General features: G+C 39.8%; 1 protein-coding gene across 4 annotated transcripts in view; it reads right to left on the bottom strand.

Annotated features, from left to right (window-relative positions):
* pgap1 (post-GPI attachment to proteins 1) overlaps positions 1-23,872 on the bottom strand; it is a 308,887-nt gene that overhangs the window by 12,953 nt on the left and 272,062 nt on the right. For 3 of the 4 annotated variants that reach the window (XM_031892786.1, XM_031892788.1, XM_031892785.1), the window contains 3 exons: positions 16,407-16,439; positions 5,049-5,284; positions 3,770-3,874 (listed from right to left, as the gene is read on the bottom strand). In XM_031892786.1, coding sequence (XP_031748646.1) covers positions 3,770-3,874; positions 5,049-5,284; positions 16,407-16,439 — 374 coding nt within the window. The remainder of the gene's footprint in view (positions 1-3,769; positions 3,875-5,048; positions 5,285-16,406; positions 16,440-23,872) is intronic. The other variant, XM_031892787.1, reaches the window with a different exon arrangement.

Genomic DNA, 23,872 nt, shown 5'->3' with positions numbered 1-23,872 from the left:
TTCTACAGAACTTATCTGTTATCTGCTATGTAACCTGTGCCTTTTCTCCTTTTTTCCAGCTTGAATGGCTGCCCCCGTGACTACACAGCACCTTATTATATACATTATAGTAGTGTTACTGTAGCAAACACACCAGTTTTACCAGTGCATTATATTTTTATTACTTGAAAGCTCTTTCATTTTTTGGTGTTACTGTTCCTTTAAGATAAGACTTGCAACACTCAGAATATCAGTTCCTAGGAGTGTGAAGGCTATGGACATTGGTTTTTATGGTAACAAGAAAAACATGTCTAAATGATGACTTTATACATCTGTGAATCCTGTATCTCACATTAAAGTGGAACATCACCTTTAAATTAAATTAGTATGTGGCAGATGGAAGTTATTTAAGTCTCTTATTTTTATGGTTTTGAAATAATAACCCCTCTCTATCTCCAAAGTGAAACTTCAAACGCCATCAGGTTTCTAGGGTCAGTGACCCCAGCAATCAAATCTATCCTTACAATAAGATGGCTTTCTACTGTTATTGTTGTTTATTGCTATTTACATTCTCATGGAAATAATGTTCCCAGCAACCAGACAGCTGTTAAAATGTGAAAAAGGACCAATAAAAACAAAGTTATTCCCCTTTTGGTCGATGGCAGACATGGAGATAAATCTGCTCTAATGCGGGTAACTAATCTCCTAAAAGTGCTTTCCTACCAGCATTAATATGAATCTCCAGGGAAGGGACATACACACAGCTAGGCAACCTTGGGCTACTATGGGCAGTCTTAATAACTGCCCATGTAAACCGGTCTTGGTGCATGAGTGTGGCATTATGGGAATTTTCTTTACAGAGCTCAGCATTTTTTTTCATATGAGGCTTCTGATCATCTGAATGGGAGAAATATGGGGAGACTTAGGGGCCGATTTACTAAGCCACGAACCGATCGAAAGGGCCCGAATGCGTTTTTTTCGTAATGATCGGTAAAAAAATCGCGAAAAAGTCGCAAAATGTCCGTTTCCAATCCGATTTTTTCCCATTCGGGATTCGGATTAGTGGATTAGTAAATCAGCCCCTTAGTGTTTTGGAGGGATCCTTAATTGCCCTTGCACTATTGAGAAAACTGAAGGTATGCCTGCAGCTTGTGATTAACTCTTTATTGGCCTTTCCTTCTCCTTTAAGCGTCTAGAGATCCAGGAGGCTCTGTACTTGGAGAAAGAACTGGCTGAAGGATAGATTACAAAGAGTGGTTGTAAATGGAACATTTTCTAATTGGGCGAGGTTTGTTAGTGGGGTACCACAGGGATCTGTACTTGGTCCTTTGCTTTTTAACTTGTTTATTAATGACTTGGAGGTGAGCATAGAAAGTACTGTTTCTATTTTTGCTGATGATACTAAATTGTGCCAACCTATAAGTTTCATGCAGGATGCTGCCACTTTGCAGAGCGATATGAAAAAACTGGAAAACTGGACAGTAACATGGAAAATGGAAATGAGGTTCAGTGTTGAAAAGTGCAAAGTTATATACATTAAATGGTAGTGTTTTGGAGGGATCCTTAATTGAAAAGCATCTGTGGATTTTTGTAGATAAGTTGTCTTAATCTGGGCAGTGTCATTCTGTGGCTACTAAAGCAAATAAAGTGCTGTCTTGTATAAAAAAAGGCATTGACTCAAGGGATGAAAACATAATTTTGCCTCGTTATAGGTCCCTGGGCCTCACCTTGAGTATGCAGTGCAGTTCTGGGCTCCAGTCCTTAAGAAGGATATTAATGAGCCAGAGAGAGTGCAGGGACGTGCAACTAAAGGGGATGAAGACTTAAACTATGTGGTTAGACTGTAAAGGTTGAGGTTATTTTCTCTGGAAAAAAGCACAAGGGGACATGATTACTCTCTACAAGTACATTAAAGGGGATTATAGACCGATTGGGAGAGTTTTTTTTTCCTTAAAAATGAGCACACAAGATTAGAGGACCTGAACTTTCATTTGATATTGGGATGGCAGATTCTGTTGATGCCTGTAAGAGGGGCTTGGATGATTTCTTGAAAGAGCATAATATCCAAGGCTATTGTTGTACTAAAATCTACATTTAGTATTGATGTTGTTATATATGTTATGTTGGATTCTCTGATGTCTTCAAGAAAAAGAATGCAGAGACTCTTCTCCACTTGGGACTTATGACTGCCCTACTGAACTTATCCCTGGCACTATTCCTCCAAGGGGCAGAACTTATCTGTTATCTGTCCCAGAAACCCAAGCCAAGAGAATCTTTCCAGAGGCTTCATTAGAAAATCCAGTTCTCCTGGTGGTGCTGGGTTCTTCTTTGTTTAAAAGACAGATGGGGCCTCAGACCGTGTATTGACTACCGTGGTCTCAATAAAATCACAGTCAAGAATTGCTATGCACTCCTCCTAATTCCAGAACCATTCGACAGATTAAAAAGAGCCAAGGTTTTCTCCAAACTTGATCTTGGGGGTACTTACAACCTGATCCGCATCTGTCAAGGGGATGAGTGGAAAACTGCATTCAATACCTTTGATGGCATTATTCTTCTCCAGGTTCAATTAGACCTGGGTCCAAGAACGTCAAGGCTGATGCCCTATCAAGATCCTTGACTTCAGAAGAAGCTTCCATGGTCCCTCCCTGCCCAATTATTCCCCCTGAGTGAGTGATGGCTCCTGTGTCCTTAGTCTCCCATGTTTGTAAGGTTCCTCTGGAGTGCCTGTCTGGTGCCTGTCACAGATCCTCTGATGGTTCATTCCTCTAAGATTGCAGGACATCCGGGTGTTAAAAAAATCACTCATTCTCATCTCCAAATATTTCTGGTGGTCTTCTCTCGTCTCCCTCCTTAAGCCGAGGGTAAGTAATGCTTTTTCTTCTACCATCTCCTTCTCCCACTCCTATTTCTATAGAAGGGCATCAAGAATTTTCGGTTCAGGAGATTCTGGACTATTGCAAATTTAGAGGTAACATTCAACATCTTTTTCATTGGAAAGGGTTTGGTCCTGAGGAGATATGCTGGTTGGCAGCTAGAGATACACATACTCCTCGCTTGGTAAAGCTTTTTCACAAAAGCGTGGTAAAGCTTTTTCACGGGAAATCTAGGGAGCCCCTGGTGGGTGCTCCTGAGAGGGAGCAGCAGGAGACCAGCGCACATTCCTACCTCTAGGTGTGCCGGTTCACGGCTCCTCTGCATATAGGTGCACTCCGACACACATATGCTTGTGGCATGCATTAGTTTTGTGTATTCTGACCTTGCAAAATCCTTTAATGTATTGTTTCCTGCTGGTTTTTGACTCTTGTCTGTCCCTGAATTACGAATCTTTACTGCCTGCCACTGACTCTTTGCTCGACCATGCTTTTGCCTGATCCCTTTAGATCCCTGTCAAAAAAGGCGAAAGTTCCGGGGCCCAAAAAGGGCGTTGGTGAAAACCGGATTTGGCAGGGCTCTCCTGCTACACCTAACAGGTTAGTTTACATTGCAGTCATTACAAAACTGTTTGGGCTAAAGGCAAGTGCTTAGATTGTTTTAAATAATGGGATTGATGCATTCCCCTAAAATAAAGTGTACATTTTAGAATGTTATACAGAGCAAGGGTTCTGGTTGTATTCAAATTTCTTATAGCTTTTACAGGTATCCTGTAAAATATCTAGCATTTAGCGTGTAGGTTAAGTTGTACAGGTTTACACAGATATCTACAGGTGTTTTAAATGGCTTTGAATATTTATACTGTTTTCATAAAACTTATAGTACACAAACTATATTAATACAGAACAAAGGTTACCTTGATTTTATTGCAGATGTAGAGGAGTTCATAAGAATTTCGAGAATAAGAATAAGAGCTAAAGCTGGTAATCTGTTTGGATCAGGGTCGAGTTGAATGTTGTACCTGAAACATTGAGCACTAACATTAAATGAATAATTAAAAAAAGTAATAAGTGTTTTAGAAATAGTTATACTACTTAGCTTTTTTTTTTTTAAAGGTGAACTAAACCCCTCTACATTGAGATAGAGTCAGATAAACACAATTTCAGGTAACCCTTCCTGACCTCTACCTCTACCATCTCCTTTTGTCAGCCCTGGAACCAACAATATTCCAAGCAGCAGCAATGATGTATTACAGCTCTCCCCCCCCACCACTCACTCTCAGCTGACAGTGACATACGCAATAAATCCTTTTTGCAAGCAGGCACATGTGCAATAGTTAATCTCCTTCCTCAAGCGGCACAGTAAATCTTTAAAAGTAGCCTGCAGTATCACAAGAAGGAAAAAAGTACAGGAAATTAAAATGGCGGCTCAAAAGAGATTAGTTTTCAGCTCAAAGGAAGTGGGCCAATTAGAGAATATGTTTAGGTATGTGTCAAATCAATTCAGAAATTCACTTGGGGCACTAATTAACTATGCAGGGTTGGTAATTCTAAAGAAAATGTGATGAGGGTTTAGTTCTCCTTTAAATCCAGCTATGGGATCCTTTATCTGGAAACCTGTTAACAAGAAAACAGGAGAATAGAAAAGCCATCTCTCATAGAATCTTATAAGCAAATAATTCTAACTTTTAAAAATGATTTCTGTTTTTTCTGTAATAATGAAACAGTACCTTGTACCTAAAGGTAGCTATGCTGCATGAATCCATATTGATGGCTTAATCAATCCTATTGGGTTTATTTTGAGTTTTTTAGCAGACTTAAGGTACACGTATGGTGATCCAAATTAGGGAAAGACACGTTATCTGGAAAGTCCAATGTTCCAAGCATTCTGGATAATAGATCCTACTGTATATCTATATAACATTTTTGAAGATTTTCATTCAACTCTGAGGTGACTTCTAATATTCTCATAAATTTCATTATATTATTATCCAGAATGCTCGGGACATTGGGTTTTCTGTATAAGGTATGTTTCTGTAATTCAGATTAACATACCTAAAGTACTAAAAAACATTTAAACATTAAGTCAAATATACCAATATGGATTTATGCTTGCTTAGTTAAGATCAAGAACAAGATTTTATTATTACAGAAATAAAGAAAAATAAAATCTATTTGAAAGGTTGAATTTCATACCTGAGAGTCTTTAACCAGTAAACAAATGAAGGCAAACCGAGGAGGACAATCCATAAATTTAAGTTCAAAATTGTAAAATGCATCTTAAGGCAGTCATCAAGAGATTTTATATCTGAAGAAGGCGTCTGGTGGTGGCTTATGTTAAAATCAGGTTGAGTTGATTTTTTATTGGTACCAGAATCTGTCTTGACAGAGTTCTGTTTTGACAACTTTTCCATATGTGCTTTTAATGAAATCTGTAAAACAAATATAAAACACTATATTCAGCTTCTTTATAATAATAATATATTCAGGATTGTTTCAGTTCAAAGAAAAAAATGGGGGAAACTGTGAAAAAAAACCGTATACTGTAACTGCGGAAGTCTGTGGCTAAATTAATTGCTGACTAGCCATTCGGCATATCGATTTAATTTAAATCTATCTTTAAAAGGTTGATCTGACAACACTACATCATACAAACATACTATAATTTCACTATATAAAAAATGTAATGTAGAGCTATCTTGATATAGGAAAATTATTATAAATTTTGGGGAGCTTTAACAAATACAACCCATACCTGTACAGTTCCTGATACATAACCAGATTTTCTTTTACATACACACATCTGTAAAATTTCTCTCAGTGCCCACATTCTTCAAAATTCAACTCACTCCTTCACCTTAAGAATTTAAACTTCCCTATACATCCCTCTCTTCATCTCAGCAAAGCTTCATTTGTGTCCAGTGCTGGCTTAGGTACCAGACCTCTTGCTGGTCTTGCCAGTTGGTGCATGCACAGGACTGTACACAGTCTGTGCACACTTTGATTCTGGAAGAGATGGGTACCCCCTTCCCCCACAGTTTATAGGATTCAGGATGGATCACAATGGTTTAGCAATTCCAGTGCTGAGACCTTTTAACCCTTTAACCCTTTTCATTTACTTTTTTAGCTTGTCCAACTGCTTTTGTGCATACTTTATTTTCTTTGTCTGGCAAGATGTAGTGCACATAAAACCATGCTGATACAAACTCAAATATGGTGATTTGCAATGTATTCAATTATCATCTCTCTCTTTGCCCCCTCCAAAACCTTTGCCTGTAGTGTGGCAATGAAGCAGCTGAGCTTTTTTAGTAAATAAAAGAAAAGTAAAATAATTTGTGCAGTAAAAAATATCGATATTGAGGTGGGGGTCTAGGCAATGATGTACTCTTGGGAACTTTTCTTGGAGTTCTTGGAAGGTCAGGGGTCTTTCTGAATGTTTATTATGTTGGGTTGAAAAATCCAACATACTGTTCTTCAACTTCAGCTTGTTCTTCTTCTTATTCTTAGTGCCCCCCATTTTCTAAACGCTACTCCTCCTACAGTTTTAGTGGTACAACACCCAAACTCCCCACACTTCTTCGCTTTATAGCGGAGCAGGTTGCTTGTGCTTTTCTAAGCAATCCCGCCCGCTGTCTTGTTGTGGCATCGCTTCGAACACCTTTTCCCACTGACTTTGACAGGGAAGATTTTCAAACTGCTGTCACTCTTACAGATTTGAAGCTACACTCCCTAAACTTATAAAATAACATAATCATGGGGTGACCCCGAATAAAACAGCGACATCTGTTGGATGACCCAATGGGGGAGGGGCCAATGACAGCCAATCAAATTTTACCCCTTGACTTTAATGGGGAAATTGAAACTTCTGCCAATCTTACAGCTTTGAGGCTACACTCCCCAAACACCCCACCACATAGTCATGGGGTCAGCCGGAATGAAAATATGATGATTGTTGGATGCCCAAAAGTGGGCAGAGCTGTGAACAGCCAATTTACCTATTGACTTTCAATGGGGGAAATTAAACCTGCTGCCATTCTCACAGTAATAACACCAGGGTTCCCAAACTTTTCACAAATGAGGGTTGATTCACTAAGGTGCGATAACGCTTATCGCATGCTTTTTTGCGTTAAAATTTACGCAAAAACACGCATGATTTGCTAAAGTATCGCGTGCGTTAAGTTGCATATCACGTGTGCACAACCGCATGCGTTAATTTTAACCCAACGCGGTAATTAGCGAATGATTCACAAAAGCACCTAAAGTGTTAAATGCGTTAATTAGCGCGCAAATGTGTGCGTATTTTAGCGCCTAATTGGAGGAGGCGTTGTGCAGAGCACATTTTTCATTTTTTAGTGTAAAAAGGCAAGATGGAGTTTACTATGGGCTTTTTGTTGGATTTAGAGGAGGAACATCAAGTCCCTCACCCTTCAAGAGTGGTGCAGCCTCGGATTTTCAGGCAAAGGGCCACTTTAGAGGGCTTAAGCGAGGATGAAGTGGTCAGGCGCAACAGGCTCAATAAAGCCGCAATATCCAGCCTGTATGAGCTGCTTGAGCCTTCCCTGCAGCCACTGACTCGCAGAAGCCGTGCTGTCCCTGGAATGGTGAAACTCACTTTTTAGCCACTGGCAGTTTCCAGAGGGTTGGGGGGGTTTACGGGGACGTCTCACAGCCTACCTTTTCACGGTGCCTTGTCCAGGTCCTGGACGGCATACGCTTGGTGTCCGGGAATTTAATTTGTTCCCCCAAAATCGGAATGAGTGGAACGCCGTGAAAAGGCAGTTTTATGGGGTAAGTGGCATCCCCAATGTGTTGGGTGCAATTGATTGCATCCATGTGGCATTAAACCCCCCCCCCCAAGACAGGAAGCACATTTTTAGGAACAGGAAGGGCTACCACTCCCTCAATGTGCAAGTGGTGTGTGATGCACATATAAATATCCTGAGCATCGTGTCTGGGTTCCCCGGCTCCTCTCACGATGCTTACATCCTAAGGCAGTCCGCACTTTACCATTCTTTTGAGACAGGACAAATGATTCCCGGGTGGCTGTTAGGTAAGTATTTACATCATGTCTAGCATAACTTGCCCACACTGCTTTCTGTCTCCCACTGTCAAACCAGGCCCTGCCTGCCATAAGCTTGTTTTGCAATTTGTAAAGTGCCCTCTTTTGCCACTGGGAGAGTCAAAGCAGCTACTTGTAGGGTCACCTATCAGTCTCACACTGTCACATTTGTTGCAAAAGGGCCATGTTTTGACAGAGGGAGACTGGAAGCAGCTTATTTGTTTGCAGCATCTTATTCCATGTTTTGTTATTTCAGGAGATGCTGGCTACCCGTGCTCTAGGTGGCTCATCACACCCTTTCAAAGGCCGCATACACGGGCTGAGTGTGCTTTTAACTAAGCACATGTCAGAGCACGGTCTGTGACTGAGCGGACATTTGGGGTCCTTAAAAGCTGGTTCTGCTGCCAGGATAAGTCAGGAGGCAGCCTAATGTACAGCCCCTCTAAAGTTGCCCAAATTGTGGATGTGTGTGCTGTACTGCACAATCTGGCGAACCGGCATGGTTTACCAGGCGATGTGGCCGATGACCTGGAGGACCCCATACATCCCCAAGATCCTATCCGAGGTGCGGATGCCAGAGGGAATGAAGTCCAGGGACAAATTGTTAACAATTACTTTTCCTGTAATTACCTACAATCTTTAATCCCATAAACAAGAAATAACAAACAACTCCTCTAAAAAAAAAAAAAAAAGGCTTTATTTACAGGGAACCCACTTCCAAAAGAAATGGTTTGAGCAGGTGATTCCCCCACCCGCAACACAAATAGAAAAAACAGAAAGAAATATTTACAAACAACATAGGCTTAAGAAAAGATTTTTATGATGCCTCATTAAGGATTTGTGGAACCTATCTTTCTCAGGTTTCTGGGGGGCCACGTTAGCTGTTCTGGCCTAGCTTCTGACTTGCTGTTGCTGTTGGGGAATGTTGGCCGGCTCCTCATCTGAGAACAAGGCCACATCGCTGCCACATACTTGTGACCCTCTCTCACTTGCCTCCCCACTAAAAGTTTCCCTTTCAATTGCAGGATCACATTGTGGGGAGTGGAGCAGACACAAGGAGGGTTCACCTTTTGGAAAAAAGAAAAAGACTTTATTTAATTTGTTGTTATTATGTTCATGATGCCAGCCAAACTTTATGGACAATAATGATTGTCATTTGTTTTAAAACATGACCAGGTTTATTTTGCAAAAACTATTTGTGGACATTGATTCATTCCAAATGAGGCAAAAAGGTAAAATCAAGTTGAAAAGATTGACTGTCCAAAAGTACAAGATGAACTTACTGCACCTAACCCAGCAAGACACACTTGTCCAATAACACACCTACCTTATTAGCAATACACTGCACTTCTGTAATTGAAACAGCTGCAATATATACAGACACAATTCACTATTATGCCAATGCACAAGCCTAACACAAAACACAGGTCCAACAAAGGATGAATTTGTTGTAGAAAACATTGTATTCCATTAATATTAAGCTTCTCTGCAAGAGTAAATACACTTGTATTAATGTCATTACACATACCTTGGCCAACATTCCTGTCCGAATCGAAGGTGCCGGACACACGGCTCACGCTCTCTCCATGGATAAAAGGTAGGAGCTGCTCCTCATACCTCCTGAAGGACACTTTCTTTGCAGGGCCACCTCCAGTTCCAGATCTAAATAAAATATATGAATGCTTTTATTGTGTTGCCTCCAATAAGCAAGCCATAACAACATACTCACTTTTTGTTCCTCATTGTTGCCCCAATCAATTCCCTTTACTTTCAAAAGTAACAATACTAAGGCATGCTCTGACACAAACCCTACTAAAATGCTGCAAACTGCTGCTAAATGGCCTCGCTAACTCCCAGGGCTCTCCCTTATACTCTGTATTAAACCATGCTTCCACAATAATCCTCCTTCATAAAGGAGAGTACAGAGACGTTTTGGGAAATATTTCTTAAATGACCCCCCCCTATTTACTGCCCTAATTTGTTGTTCTACTCCACAGCTTTGAGACATAAGTTGCGCACATAATAATAGGCATGCCATACATGCATTACATACAAGTAAAGTAAGTAGGAAAGAAGCCAAAAAGGAAGAAAAGACAGTAAGCCAAAAGGAAAAGCCGATGGAGGAGAAAAGTAGATGAGCAAGTGTTAAATAGAAAGATGAATGCAAGATATTTACCTGTATCTGGAGTCCTCTGCCAGCTTTTTCTTCAGGACCCTCTTAATGTCCTGGTAACGCTTCTTGCAGTGTTGGACACTGCGTAGACAGACCCCAATGCTGTTTACATGGTCAGCTATGTCCCTCCAGGCCTTGGTTTTCACTGCGTTGTGGCGTCTTGCCAGCATATTTGCCGATAATTCCGGCATGAGCCCCTCCACCAGCTCCTCATTTTCAAACTCCGAAAGCTTTAAGTTTCGGAGCCTGCTCTCCTGCTGTTTCTTCCTTCTTGCTGATGAGTGGGTTGGAAGATCCTCACTCTCCTCTCCACTGGCTTCCTCTTGCCGATAATCCCTGTTAGTGCCCTCCATATCCGACACATCTGGGCTACCGATGAAGCCAGGCCTCTCTGTGTCAGTGTCACTGCCAGAGCTGTGTGACAAGGAAGCTGGAACACTTGCAAGGTGTTCCCTCTTTTTTGCCACCTTTTTCCCTCTGCTGGCTCCCACACTGCTCTCCATCGCTATTTCTTGATCTTACAATTTTACACCACCACCTTCTGTGCTCTCCCAGCTCAAATGCGCAAAGTGGCGCTAGTTATGTGCTACCGCATGCGTCAATTAGCGTGCGTCAATTAGCGCACATGCATTAATTATTGTGCGCACGTCAATTAGTGCGCGTTGCATCAAATACCGCACAAAAATAGTCTTCGCGACTTAAATAATGCAAACAGCATCGCGTCTATATTAACGCAAATATACTTTTAGTGAATCGTGCTTTAAGACCTGGCCATTGTTTAAAGAAAAATTCAAGGTACTTGAAATTGATAAATACTTTTACTTAGCCTGCCAATGTGGTTTATCAGTGACTCACAATAAAGACAATTTTGTCGCTAAACATAGACTGGCAGAGGCAATATTAGAATTTAAAGACAAACCACATAATATAAAAATCAACATACTTTCTGGTACATTCTGGGATGTTTTTACCCAAGATAATCATCCCTTAAAGAATGTGTCTGCTAAGTGGTCTGTTTATCTACAACACTTTATATCCCCTTCGCAATTGGTTAAGTCTATGCATAAATTCAACAATCTGATTTTTGCTGAAAGCTGGAGGCTTCAGAAATTCAAACTTGTCCATCTAGGATATGGAAAACTTTTTGTTCGTAATAAGTGGTGTTAATTTATTCAACTACCTATGGTCTTGTCTGAAGATTGGTAACTTCTGGAACATGGTGGAAAGATTCTTGAACAACAGGTTGAATTTAAATATAAAGTTATCTCCTAGTTCCTACTGACATTCTGCCCACACCAACACACACTCCCCATAACTACTGGATTCTTCGCAGTGTCACTTTAAGCAAAGCCACTCTAAATCCTCACTGCACAATTTCAAATATTTCATTGCATTTTTTTATTGTAAATACTTGTACCTTTATTGCACACTTTTATTATATTTAATATTTGTATTTTTTTTTGTCTATGTAAAGTTGGGAGGAACATGGGTCAAAAAAATTTAATTACAGTAATGATGCTTCATTGATATTTGTATATGACAATAAAAAAAAACTTGAAACTAGTTTCGCTCTATTACACATTAAAAAAGAGGAGGTTTTATCAAGCATTTTACCAGTCTCCTTAGCACAAAAAAAATGATAAATTATTATTTTTGTTTAATGCTGCCTTTAAAAAAGCATTATTTTATTACTGGGTAAAAGAGGAAAGCCTCCTATTACAGAAATTATTTCTTATCTTAATCAGCTTAGCTGGCAAGAGGCCATCAAAGCAAAAACAAGTGAACCTAAATCCAGGATTCCTTTTAAAAATACATGGTCATTTTTCTTTAATGCTATAGATATAAGTAATAAGGATCAGGTTTATAAAATGCTGCATATATAGATTTATTTCAATAATTCACGAACATATAAGCAAAATTATCCTTGATTTTGCTCTCTAGAAAACTTTTCTTTACTTTTTATAGTTTCTTTTTATAGTTTATCCACTGGGCATAGTTAGTTAATTTGTTTTTGTTATTCTCTATTTAAATTACTTGTTTTCTTTCTCTGTAAGTATTCTATTTTCTTCATTTCTTATCTTTTCGAAGGACAAACTGTCGAACCTGACTATTGTTGTACAACTTATATTTAAATAATTTGTCATTATTCATCCTACATGTTTATTGCAAAACTTCAATAAAATGTTTTAAAAAAAGACGCAAAAAATTAAATGTGATAAAATTTTTAACGCATGCTATAAATATCGCTCGTTTTAACGCACTTTAGTGAATCATCCCCATGGTCATTAGGAGACTGCAGTTTTAGTTTTTAAAAAGTGGGTGGAGCCACCAACAGCCAATCAGACTTCACCTATTGAATGTTTGTGGCTTAAATTTAAAATTCTGCCTTTCTTGCACTATTTATATCAGAGTTCCCAAACTTTGCACAGTCAGTCACTGGCTGACTATGTATATAGGGTTAGAAAAAGTGGGTGGAGCCACCAAAAGCCAATTTCCCATTAAATTGCTTTATATTTAAACTAACGCCATTATTTAAGTATGAATTCTAATGTTGTTAAACTTTGCAAAGTTAGACACTGGGAATTTGCAGTTTAAAGTTAGAAATACAGTAGATATAAAAAGTCTACACTGGTAAAATGCCAGGTTCCTGTGCTGTACAAAAATCAGACAAAAATAAATCATTTCATTTTTTCAAAACTTTTTACACCTTTAATGTGACCTATAAACTGTACCACTCAATTGAAAAATAAACTGAAATCTTTTAAGTGGAGGGAAGAAAACCAAAAAAACTAAAATAATGTGGTTGCATAAGTGTGCACACCCTTAAACTAATACTTTGTTGAAGCACCTTTTGATTTTATTACAGCACTCTTCTTTGCAGAAACACTATAAAATTTGTCAGATTGCGAGGGCATCTCCTGTGCACAGCCCTCTACAGATCACCCCACATATTTTCAATCGGATTCAGGTCTGGGCTCTGGCTGGGCCATTCCAAAACATTAATCTTCTTCCGGTGAAGCCATTCCTTTGTTGATTTGGATGTATGCTTTTTGTCGTCATCATGCTGAAAGATGAAGTTCCACCTTATGTTCAGCTTTTGTAGCAGAAGCCTGAAGGTTTTGTGCCAATATTGACTGGTATTTGGAACTGTTCATAATTCCCTCTATCTTAACTAAGGAACTGGGGTTCCAGCTGAAGAAAAACAGCCCCAACGCATGATGCTGCCACCACCATACTTCACTGTGGGTATGGTGTTCTTTTGGTGATGTGCAGTATTGTTTTTGCGCCAAACATATTTTTTGGAATTATAGCCAAAATGTTCAACCTTGGTTTCATCAGACCATAACACCTTTTCCCACATGCTTTTGGGAGACTTCAGATGTGTTTTTGCAAAATGTAGCCTGGCTTGGATGTTTTTCTTCGTAAGAAAAGGCTTTTGTCTTGCCACTCTACCCCATAGCCCAGACATATGAAGAATACGGGAGATTGTTGTCACATGTACCACACAGCCAGTACTTGCCAGATATTCCTGCAGCTCCTTTAATGTTGCTGTAGGCCTCTCAGTAGCCTCCCTGACAAGTTTTCTTCTCGTCTTTTCATCAATTTTGGAGGGACGTCCAGTTGTTGGTAATGTCACTGTTGTGCCATATTTTCTCCACTTGATGACTGTCTTCACTGTGTTCCATGGCATATCTAATGCCTTGGAAATTCTTTTGTACCCTTCTCCTGACTGATATTTTTAACAATGAGATCCCTCTGATGCTTTGGAAGCTTTCTGTGGACCATGGCTTTTGCTGTAGGATGCGACTAAAAAAAATGTCAGCAAAGACCAACTAGAGCAACTGAACTTTATTGATGGCACTTTAAATGATGGCAGGTGTATGCTGACTCCTATTTAACGTGATTTTAAATGTGCTTAATTCTGAACACAGCTACATCCCCATCCCCAGCAACCACATTATTTTAGTTTTTTTGGTTTTCTTCCCTCTACCTAAAAGATTTCAGTTTCTTTTCCAATTGAGTGGTACAGTTTTTAGGTCACATTAAAGGTGGAAAAAGTTCTGAAATGTTTTATCTTTGTCTCATTTTTGTACAGCACAGAAACCTGACATTTTACCAGGTGTGTGCAGACTTTTTATATCCACTGTAGTGGGCAGAGCCACCAACAGCCAATCACATTTATTTAATGTGAAAATGCTGTCAGTCCCACAATTTTTATGCCTGAGTCCCTAAACTTTGAGAGTTGGTCACTGGGGAACTGCAGTTCAAAAATAGGAAAAGTGGGTTGGGCCACTAACAGCCAATCAGATTTCATCCATTGAATTCATTGGCTTAAATATAAAATCCTGTCATCCTCACACTATTTATGCCAGAGTGCCCAAACTTTGCAGCTTGTCACTGGGTGACTTTGACTCAAGGTTAGAAAAAAGGGGCACACCCACCAACCACCAATCACAATTCACCTATTGACTTTTATTGGTTTAAATTTAAACTGCTGCCGTTCTTTAACTATTAATCCTAGGGTCCCTAAACTTTGCAGTTAGTCACCGGGTATCTGCAGGTTCTGGTTAGAAAAAGTGGGCAGAGCCACCAACCCCCAATCAGATGTCTCTCATTGACTTTCAGTGGGGAAATTTAAATTGCTGCTATTCAGACACTATTAAAACCAAGGTCCCTAAACTTTGCACAGTGGTCTTTAATTGTGATCCAAGGTTAGAAAAACTGGGTGGAGCCAACAACAGCCAGATTTAATTCCGTGACTTCATGTTTTCAAAGCAACATAAAGTTTGTTTTCAAACTTCCCTTTCTAGTTTACCATGTGTTTTATGGCACTACCCTTGTGAACAAAATTTCAGGCCTGGCCATTAACCCAGGCAAATCTGAAATGCTGCCTTTCAGTATACCAAAACGCATGATTAAGCTGATACAACAAAATTTTAGTTTCAAAATACAAGCCAAATATTTACAGTGTTTGGGAGTCAAACTTACATCCTCCCTATACTCACTTTACAAAACCAAAACCAATTTCACCCTTTTAATTAAATCTCTTGTGCAAAACCTAATGAATTAGGACAAGCACCACATATCTTGGATTCCCAGAATCCCCTGAATTAAAATGCTATTATTGCCAAAAATTAAATAAACCTCTTTAGGACCCAACTAACAAAGGTACAGTTACTGAACTCTTAGCTTAACCTACATAATGTTTAATAATCCCCCTTACAACAAAAATCACAACTATAAGATATCTCAGCACAATGCTCTGAACCCAGTGTAGTCTAACAGTAACTTGGAGGCACATCTTTGTAACCAGTAGAGAAACATCTATAAAAGTTCTTCATTGGACCTACCTTGTTCCAGAAAGATAGCACAAGATATATCCTACCTGTGACCCACACTGTTTTACGGGCTGCATGGAACATGGAATTATGCTTCACATATAGTTAGGATGTAAAATTATTGGGACTTTGTGACACACCTGCTCTGATCATATTGTTACTGATATGCTACTAGGAACAGTGAATAAATTCACTAATTCAGATTAGGTCCTAATGGCTGCAAGGCTGATAATATCAAGTAATTGAAATAAGCAAGGCCTCCCATTAACAACACTGAAAACTAAAATAATAAATATTGCAACAAAGGAAAGCTTATTATTATCATTATTATTATTATTATTAACATTTATTTATAAAGCGCCAACATATTCCGCAGCGCTGTACAATAAGCTTACCTATATGCTATGAAATAATATGGAGCCTTATGACAAATTTGTTAAAGGAATACTGTCATGGGAAAAAACATGTTTTTTTTTCAAAATGCATCTGCTAATAGAACTTCTCCAGCAGAAACCTACATTTAAATCTGTTTTTTAAAAGCACAACCAGATTTTCCAGGGTGCTACAGCCATGTGACCTGAGCTCTGATAAACTTCAGTCACACTTTACTGCTGTGTTGCAAGTTGGAGTGATATCCCCCCTCCTTCCTTTTCCCCCCGATCAGCCGATCAGCAGAACAATGGGATAGCAGCTCCCAGTAGATATAAGAATAGCACTGAACAGTAAAAAAATCCAGGTCCGGCTTGGGACTGCTCTAGTTACATGGGAGTAGTAGATGTAGTAGAAACAATAGGTTATCTGAACGAAGTTTTAATGTGTAGAGCTGGCTCTGTCTGAAAGCTTAGAATCAGGTACATTGAGGTGGCTGCCTACACACCAATATTACAACTAAAAGAAAAAAATACATTTGTTGGTTCAAGAATGAACAGCAATAAACCCAGAAGACAGTTAAATGTTTCCTTTACATGGTAAAATATACTTACATTGCTTTTCACTGAAGAATATAAAATCAAGACCTTAAAAAATAAAATAAATTAAATGTAAATTAGATAGCAATAACTTTGGTTGGAAAAAATATAAAAGTCTACTAAGTTCAACACCACCATTTAACCTAGCTATAAACTCACATATTTAAAACTATAAATACATACTTACACTAAACAAACTAAAACTTTAAAGGATTCTGTTACGGGGAAATCATTTTTTTTTTTTACAAAATGCATACATTTATAGTGCTCCTCAGTAGAACCCTACATTGAAATCTGTTTTTTAAAAGAGCAAACAGATTTATTTTTTTTTAAACTCACAATTTTTATTAATTTTGTTATTCATGGTGCATTACAACTATGGCAGACTGCTCACTGCAGTAGTCTGTGCAAACAGTTTATTCAAATTTGAAAGCTGATTAGACATATTATTAGTTTCCCAGGTGTCCTCAGCCATTTGACTTGTGCTTTAATAAACTTCTGCCACTCTATACTGCTGCCCTGCAAGTTGGCGTGATATCACTCCCCTCCCTTTCCCCCACCAGCAGCCTATCAGCAGAACAATGGGAAGGTAACAAGATAACAGCTCCCTGACATTTGCATTGTTAAAATATTCCACTGCCTAGTAGTACATAAGAGAATAGCACTAAATAGTAAAATTCCTAAAGCTGGCCATAAACGCACAGATAATATCATACAAAACCTTGTTTTATACAATATTCAGTGCGTGTATGGCAACTTGGCGAGGCGACCAATTTCGCAGAAGGCTGCTGATATCGGTCAACTAGCCGATCGGGCGGGTTACAAGATTTTGATCGGGCACCATTGAAGGCGCCTGAGCAAAATCTACCTTCAGGGCTGAATTGACAGAAGGAGGTAGAAATCCTATTGTTTCTACCTCCATATCTGACGATTCAGCCCTGAATGTCAGTGGAGGGTTGGAACAAAGATCAAAAATCGCCACATCTGTGGCCAGCTTAAGTCTGGCCATGACGCCTCTAGTTACCTTGAGTACGAGAAACAATAATTTTTTATCCCATTCTCAGCCTGAAAACTATAGGCCTGTTAGTCTGACATCAGTAGTTGGAAAGCTTTTGGAAGGGGTAATAAGGGATAGGGTACTTGAATACATTGCAGTTCACAATACTATAAGTTTGTGCCAGCATGGTTTTATGCGTAACAGATCTTGCCAGACAAATTTAGTCGCCTTTTATGAGGAGGTGAACACGAACCTCGATGCTGAAATGGCAGTTGTCATCTACTTGGACTTTGCTAAAGTGTTTGATACAATACCTCACAGAAGGTTAATGATCAAATTGAGAAATATTGGCCTAGAACATAATATTTGTAATTGAATAGAGACCTGGCTGAAGGATAGATTACAAAGAGTGGTGTTGAATGGAACATTTTCTAATTGGACGAGTGTTATTAATGGAGTACCGCAGGGGTCAGTCCTTGGTCCTTTGCTTTTTTTAACTTGTTTATTGGAGGTGGAGGAGGTGGGCATAGAAAATGCAGTTTCTATTTTTGCAGATGACACTAAATTGTGCAAAACTATAAGTTCCATGCAGGATGCTGCCACTTTGCAGACCAATTTGACAAAACTGGCAAACTGGCCAGCAAACTGGAAAATTAGGTTCAATGTGGACAAGTGCAAAGTTATGCACTTTGGTAGAAATAATATAAACACGAGCTATCTACTAAATGGTAGTTTGATGGGGGTATCCTAAATGGAGTAGAATCTGGGGGTTTTTGTAGATAACAAATTGTCTAATTCCTGGGATGTAATTTGGTGGCTACCAAATTAGATTAACGGAGCTTCCATTTGAAGCAGCGTTGGTGGTTTTTCATGGTGAGGGCAGTGAGGTTGTGCCCTTCCTAGTGATGTTGTAATGGCAGATTCTGGTAATGCCTTTAAGAGGGGCTTGGACAAGGCTATTAGTATTAATGTTTGTATATACAGTTTATGTATGTGATAGTATAGATTGGTAAGTATAGGTTGTGTGTACTGGGTTTACTTGGAAGGGTTGAACTTGATGGACTCTGGTCTTTTTTCAACCCTATGTAACTGTGTATATGTAACTATGTAAAAGCAGTTGAATTGTGAAGTGCTGGCTCGTTTATCATTTTGAAAATAACATTTTGAATGGTAGAATTATTTGTAATGTTCACAGTGTAGTTTAGTAAACTACACCATAAATCATTACAAATCCCTTTTTAGATCACAATAGCATTGAAAATTATCGCAAACGTAGAGAAAAGGCAGGCACTCCAGTATTATAAGTGAAGAAAAGCGATTGTTCACGAGAGATTGGAGTAAAATCACAAAACTTTTATTAAGCTAACACATGATACAGAGAGCCTAACGATTAAGTACCGTGAGGTACGAAACGCGTTAGGCTCTCTGTATCATGTGTTAGCTTAATAAAAGTTTTGTGATTTTACTTCAATCTCTCGTGAACAATCGCTTTTCTTCACTTATAATACCGGAGTGCCTGCCTTTTCTCTACGTTTGCGATTTATCCATGATGGCTCCCTCTAGCTGAAGGTCTGCGGCATGAGCACCTGGACCCTTATTGCGGGTGAGATTTTTGAAATACCTATGAGCATATGTTTCATCCTAGTTGTATCATTGGAAATTATGCTTGTCCAAGAAGTGACCACAGCCCCTTTAAAGGCATTAACAGAATTTTATCAAAACATCACCCAGCAGGATATTCCACAACCTCAATGCACTCACCATGAAGAACCATTTTGCAGCTAAAAATGGAAGTTCAGTTCCTGAAGTCAAGGGGTGACCTCTTTTTTATTTGTTCTTTTCTATTTGAATAAAGATTTTGCCCTATTTGCCTATAATGGTCTCTAATGTACTTGTGAAAAGTAGGGACGAGCAAACTTTTTGCACAATTACAGTTGTGCAATGAAATTCATAGTGGCCAGGGCTAAATTTTTAATGAAACTGTATGCGAATTTCACCATGCAATCTGTTTTGCCCTTAATCAAAACTGATGCATCAGTTGGCCTTGTATCAAGACTGGTGCAACTCTAACCTCCCAGTGTAAGAATTTAGTTATTTGCTTATAGATTCTGGTTCAGTTGCTACTGTTTGTGCATGACACAGCTCGTCAAGTGACAACCCCTCTGAATATTCCCTACTGTGGCTCAGTGCTTAACCTGTGTTTGACAAGGCCCAAATGGCTCATTGCTTGTTTCTGTCCTCCTTTAGAACAACTGTACACCGATTGCCATATTTAGGCTTCTTGTAACTGGCAGCAGTCCATGCAGCTCTCTTGCTCTCTGTCAGTAGGGAATCCTCATTGTTCTCAATTAATACAAGTAAGTATTTGCGTTGAATTAAAAAACCCTGCAAGAAAAAGTAATCACGTCCCCTCGCAAGCAGCTTTTTTCCACAAAAAAAAGAACAAACTTGCCTCACAGTTATTCCTTTTCTTTTACCAGTTTAGTTGCACATTCCTGCAAACATTCCAGCTCATTAATATCTTCATAAGTACTGGGGCCCAAGGTGAGGCCTGAACAGAGATCTATAAAATTATGTTTTTTATACCTTAAATGCCCTTTCTTTATCCAGGGCAAACACTACTTCATTTAAAAATGTTCTGTTTACAACCACTCTTTGTAAACAATCGCATTGTTTTAACACCTACTACAGGCAGGCGAAAAATTATAGATAAGTACAGTAAATGAGTTTTTGGCAATAAAATATGGACTTACAGTGTTATTTATTCAAGTATGTGTCTTTTTACTTAATTTTACTAAAGTCTTGGCATGTATGGAATTTCGCTACTAATATACAGTACTATAGCGGTAAATATTTAGTTGCGATAATATACAGTACTATAGCGGTAAATATTTAGTCGTGATAATATACAGTACTATAGCGGTAAATATTTAGTCGCGATAATATACAGTACTATAGCAGTAAATATTTAGTCGCGCTATATTGTCACCGTTCTCCTACGCTCAGGATTTGACAGCCCACCGCTGGGACCCTTAGGGGTCCACGAGAGGAAGAGGGCGATCCTGCACAAGCTAAGAGATGGTTTGCTTGCCGGGTTTGCCCTTGATGTGGACCTCCGCCAGCTCCAGCGCCTATGGTCTGACCTGAAGCGCAGGAATTCAGACCTGGTGGCTGAAATTGCGGAAGTAATTATTGTACTTTATTATGCTTTTACAGTATACGTTCAGTAAAAGATTTAGCAAGTAATTTGAACTAAAGGTACAAATGTAAGAAATGTCAGGGATGACGAAAGTAACATAGTAACATAGTAAGTTGGGTTGAAAAAAGACATACGTCCATCACGTTCAACCATAATGCCAGTGAGGAACTGAAACGTTGGTCACAATAAACCTCTGAATATTATTTCACATCTTCGTGACTCCTTGTGAAAATCCTATGTGTGCCGTCACCCCATGCCTGTCTAGATTTTGTTTTGCCACAGGCACCCAGGTATTATTGTTCCTTAGGGTGTGCAGCTTCCCAGCACTTCGTATTGTATATATATATATATATATATATATATATATATATATATATATATATATATATATATATATATATATATATATATATATATATATAGCAAGACAATGAGCCGCACACGCAGGGACTTTGTTAGAAAACAAAAATGTTTTAATTAAAACGATCCAACGTTTCGAGCACCAACTGTGCTCTTCCTCAGGGACAGTGGTTTGTCCCTGAGGAAGAGCACAGTTGGTGCTCGAAACGTTGGATCGTTTTCATTAAAAAAATTTTGTTTTCTAACAAAGTCCCTGCGTGTGCGGCTCATTGTCTTGCTATATACATGGTTTTTGCAAGCACCTGGGGCATTTGATTACTATTAGGGTGTGCTCTGTTCTGTATATACACATCTATTTTCAAATACATATGCGTAAATGAGTTTAAAGCAGGGGGGAAGCAGCAGGGAGCAGCCCACAGTATGAGTCATTTGGGGAAGGGCCACAAATGTTTTAGGGGGCCCTGGCTAACAATGTCTGTGTGTCCTTTGTATTGATGTGAGGGTTCACAGGGGGAGGGGCCATTGGGGGCGTGGGAGGAGGGGGGCCCAAAAAATGTTGTTGTGAGGGGCCCCGTTATTTATGTATAATATATTACACAAAATAACATCTTGCAATACTATCTCACAGAACTTCAGCTGGCGCCTCATCCCCAGGCACAACCCCAGGCCCTCCAGGCTCCTGTGGCCCCCGAGGCCCACCAGGCTCCACCGGCCCCAGAGGCCCTACAAGCAGAGGCCCCAGCAGAGGCCCCAGCAGCAGAGGCCCCCGAGGCCCTGGACACTCCCCCCCCTTCCTTCCTCCTCCAGTTTCCCCCCAGGCCCTTGAGTTCTCCCCCCAGGCCCCGGACTCCCCCCAGGCCAAGCGCTGGGCACCAGGTTCTCCTGCGCACGAGGGACCATCAGTGCAGGAGGACCTGGCCAACATCAAGGCCGAGCTGGCCCAGCTCCGGGGAGAAGTGGCTGAGCTTCGGAGGGACATATGAGAACTCAAGGGCAGCAAGCCCTAAGTTTTATTTTCCCTATTTTTTCCCCTTTATTTGTTAAATTAAAAGTTTTTATTTTTCTACTTTTGAACTGAGTAATGTATAATTACAGTGGCTTGCAAAAGTATTCGGCCCCCTTGAACTTTTCCACATTTTGCCACATTACAGCCACAAACATGAATCAATTTTATTGGAATTCCATGTGAAAGACCAATACAAAGTGGTGTACACGTGAGAAGTGGAACGAAAATCATACATGATTCCAAACATTTTTTACAAATAAATAACTGCAAAGTGGGGTGTGTGTAATTATTCAGCCCCTGAATCAATACTTTGTAGAACCACCCTTTGCTGCAATTCCAGCTGCCAGGCTTTTAGGGTATGTCTCTACCAGCTTTGCACATCTAGAGACTGAAATCCTTGCCCATTCTTCTTTGCAAAACAGCGCCAGCTCAGTCAGATTAGATGGACAGCGTTTGTGAACAGCAGTTTTCAGATCTTGCCACAGATTCTCCATTGGATTTAGATCTGGACTTTGTCTGGGCCATTCTAACACATGGATATGTTTTGTTTTAAACAATTCCATTGTTGCCCTGGCTTTATGTTTAGGGTCGTTGTCCTGCTGGAAGGTGAACCTCCGCCCCAGTCTCAAGTCTTTTGCAGACTCCAAGAGGTTTTCTTCCAAGATTGCCCTGTATTTGGCTCCATCCATCTTCCCATCAACTCTGACCAGCTTCCCTGTCCCTGCTGAAGAGAAGCACCCCCAGAGCATGATGCTGCCACCACCATATTTGACAGTGGGGATGATGTGTTCAGAGTGATGTGCAGTGTTAGTTTTCCGCCACACATAGCATTTTGCATTTTGGCCAAAAAGTTCCATTTTGGTCTCATCTGACCAGAGCACCTTCTTCCACATGTTTGCTGTGTCCCCCACATGGCTTGTGGCAAACTGCAAACGGGACTTCTTATGGTTTTCTGTTAACAATGGCTTTCTTCTTGCCACTCTTCCATAAAGGCCAACTTTGTGCAGTGCACGACTAATAGTTGTCCTATGGACAGATTCCCCCACCTGAGCTGTAGATCTCTGCAGCTCCCCCAGAGTCACCATGGGCCTCTTGGCTGCATTTCTGATCAGCGCTCTCCTTGTTCGGCCTGTGAGTTTAGGTGGACGGCCTTGTCTTGGTAGGTTTACAGTTGTGCCATACTCCTTCCATTTCTGAATGATTGCTTGTACAGTGCTCCGTGGGATGTTCAAGGCTTTGGAAATCTTTTTGTAGCCTAAGCCTGCTTTAAATTTCTCAATAACTTTATCCCTGACCTGTCTGGTGTGTTCTTTGGACTTCATGGTGTTGTTGCTCCCAATATTGTCTTAGACAACCTCTGAGGCCGTCACAGAGCAGCTGTATTTGTACTGACATTAGATTACACACAGGTGCACTCTATTTAGTCATTAGCACTCATCAGGCAATGTCTATGGGCAACTGACTGCACTCAGACCAAAGGGGGCTGAATAATTACGCACACTCCACTTTGCAGTTATTTATTTTAAAAAAATGTTTGGAATCATGTATGATTTTCGTTCCACTTCTCACATGTACACCACTTTGTATTGGTCTTTCACGTGGAATTCCAATAAAGTTGATTCATGTTTGTGGCTGTAATGTGACAAAATGTGGAAAAGTCCAAGGGGGCCGAATACTTTTGCAAGCCACTGTATTTTTCCTTCCTTGATATGGTATTCTATACCTGGGCCAGATGGAATACACCCTCGGGTACTGAGAAAGCTAGGGTCAGATTTACAGTGGCCTTTGTTTCTGATATTCTCAGACTCGCTTTCATCAGGTATGGTACCTAGGGAGTGGAAGAAGGCGAATGTCATTCCTATATTTAAAAAGGGAGTAAGATCTCAGCCTCGCACTTGGTGGGCAAATTATTTAAAGAC

Source organism: Xenopus tropicalis, chromosome 9 (assembly GCF_000004195.4).
Source record: "Xenopus tropicalis strain Nigerian chromosome 9, UCB_Xtro_10.0, whole genome shotgun sequence".
Lineage (NCBI taxonomy): Eukaryota > Metazoa > Chordata > Amphibia > Anura > Pipidae > Xenopus > Xenopus tropicalis.
Note: the sequence above shows the minus strand (reverse complement) of the source record. Positions and strands in the feature narration are given on the sequence as shown.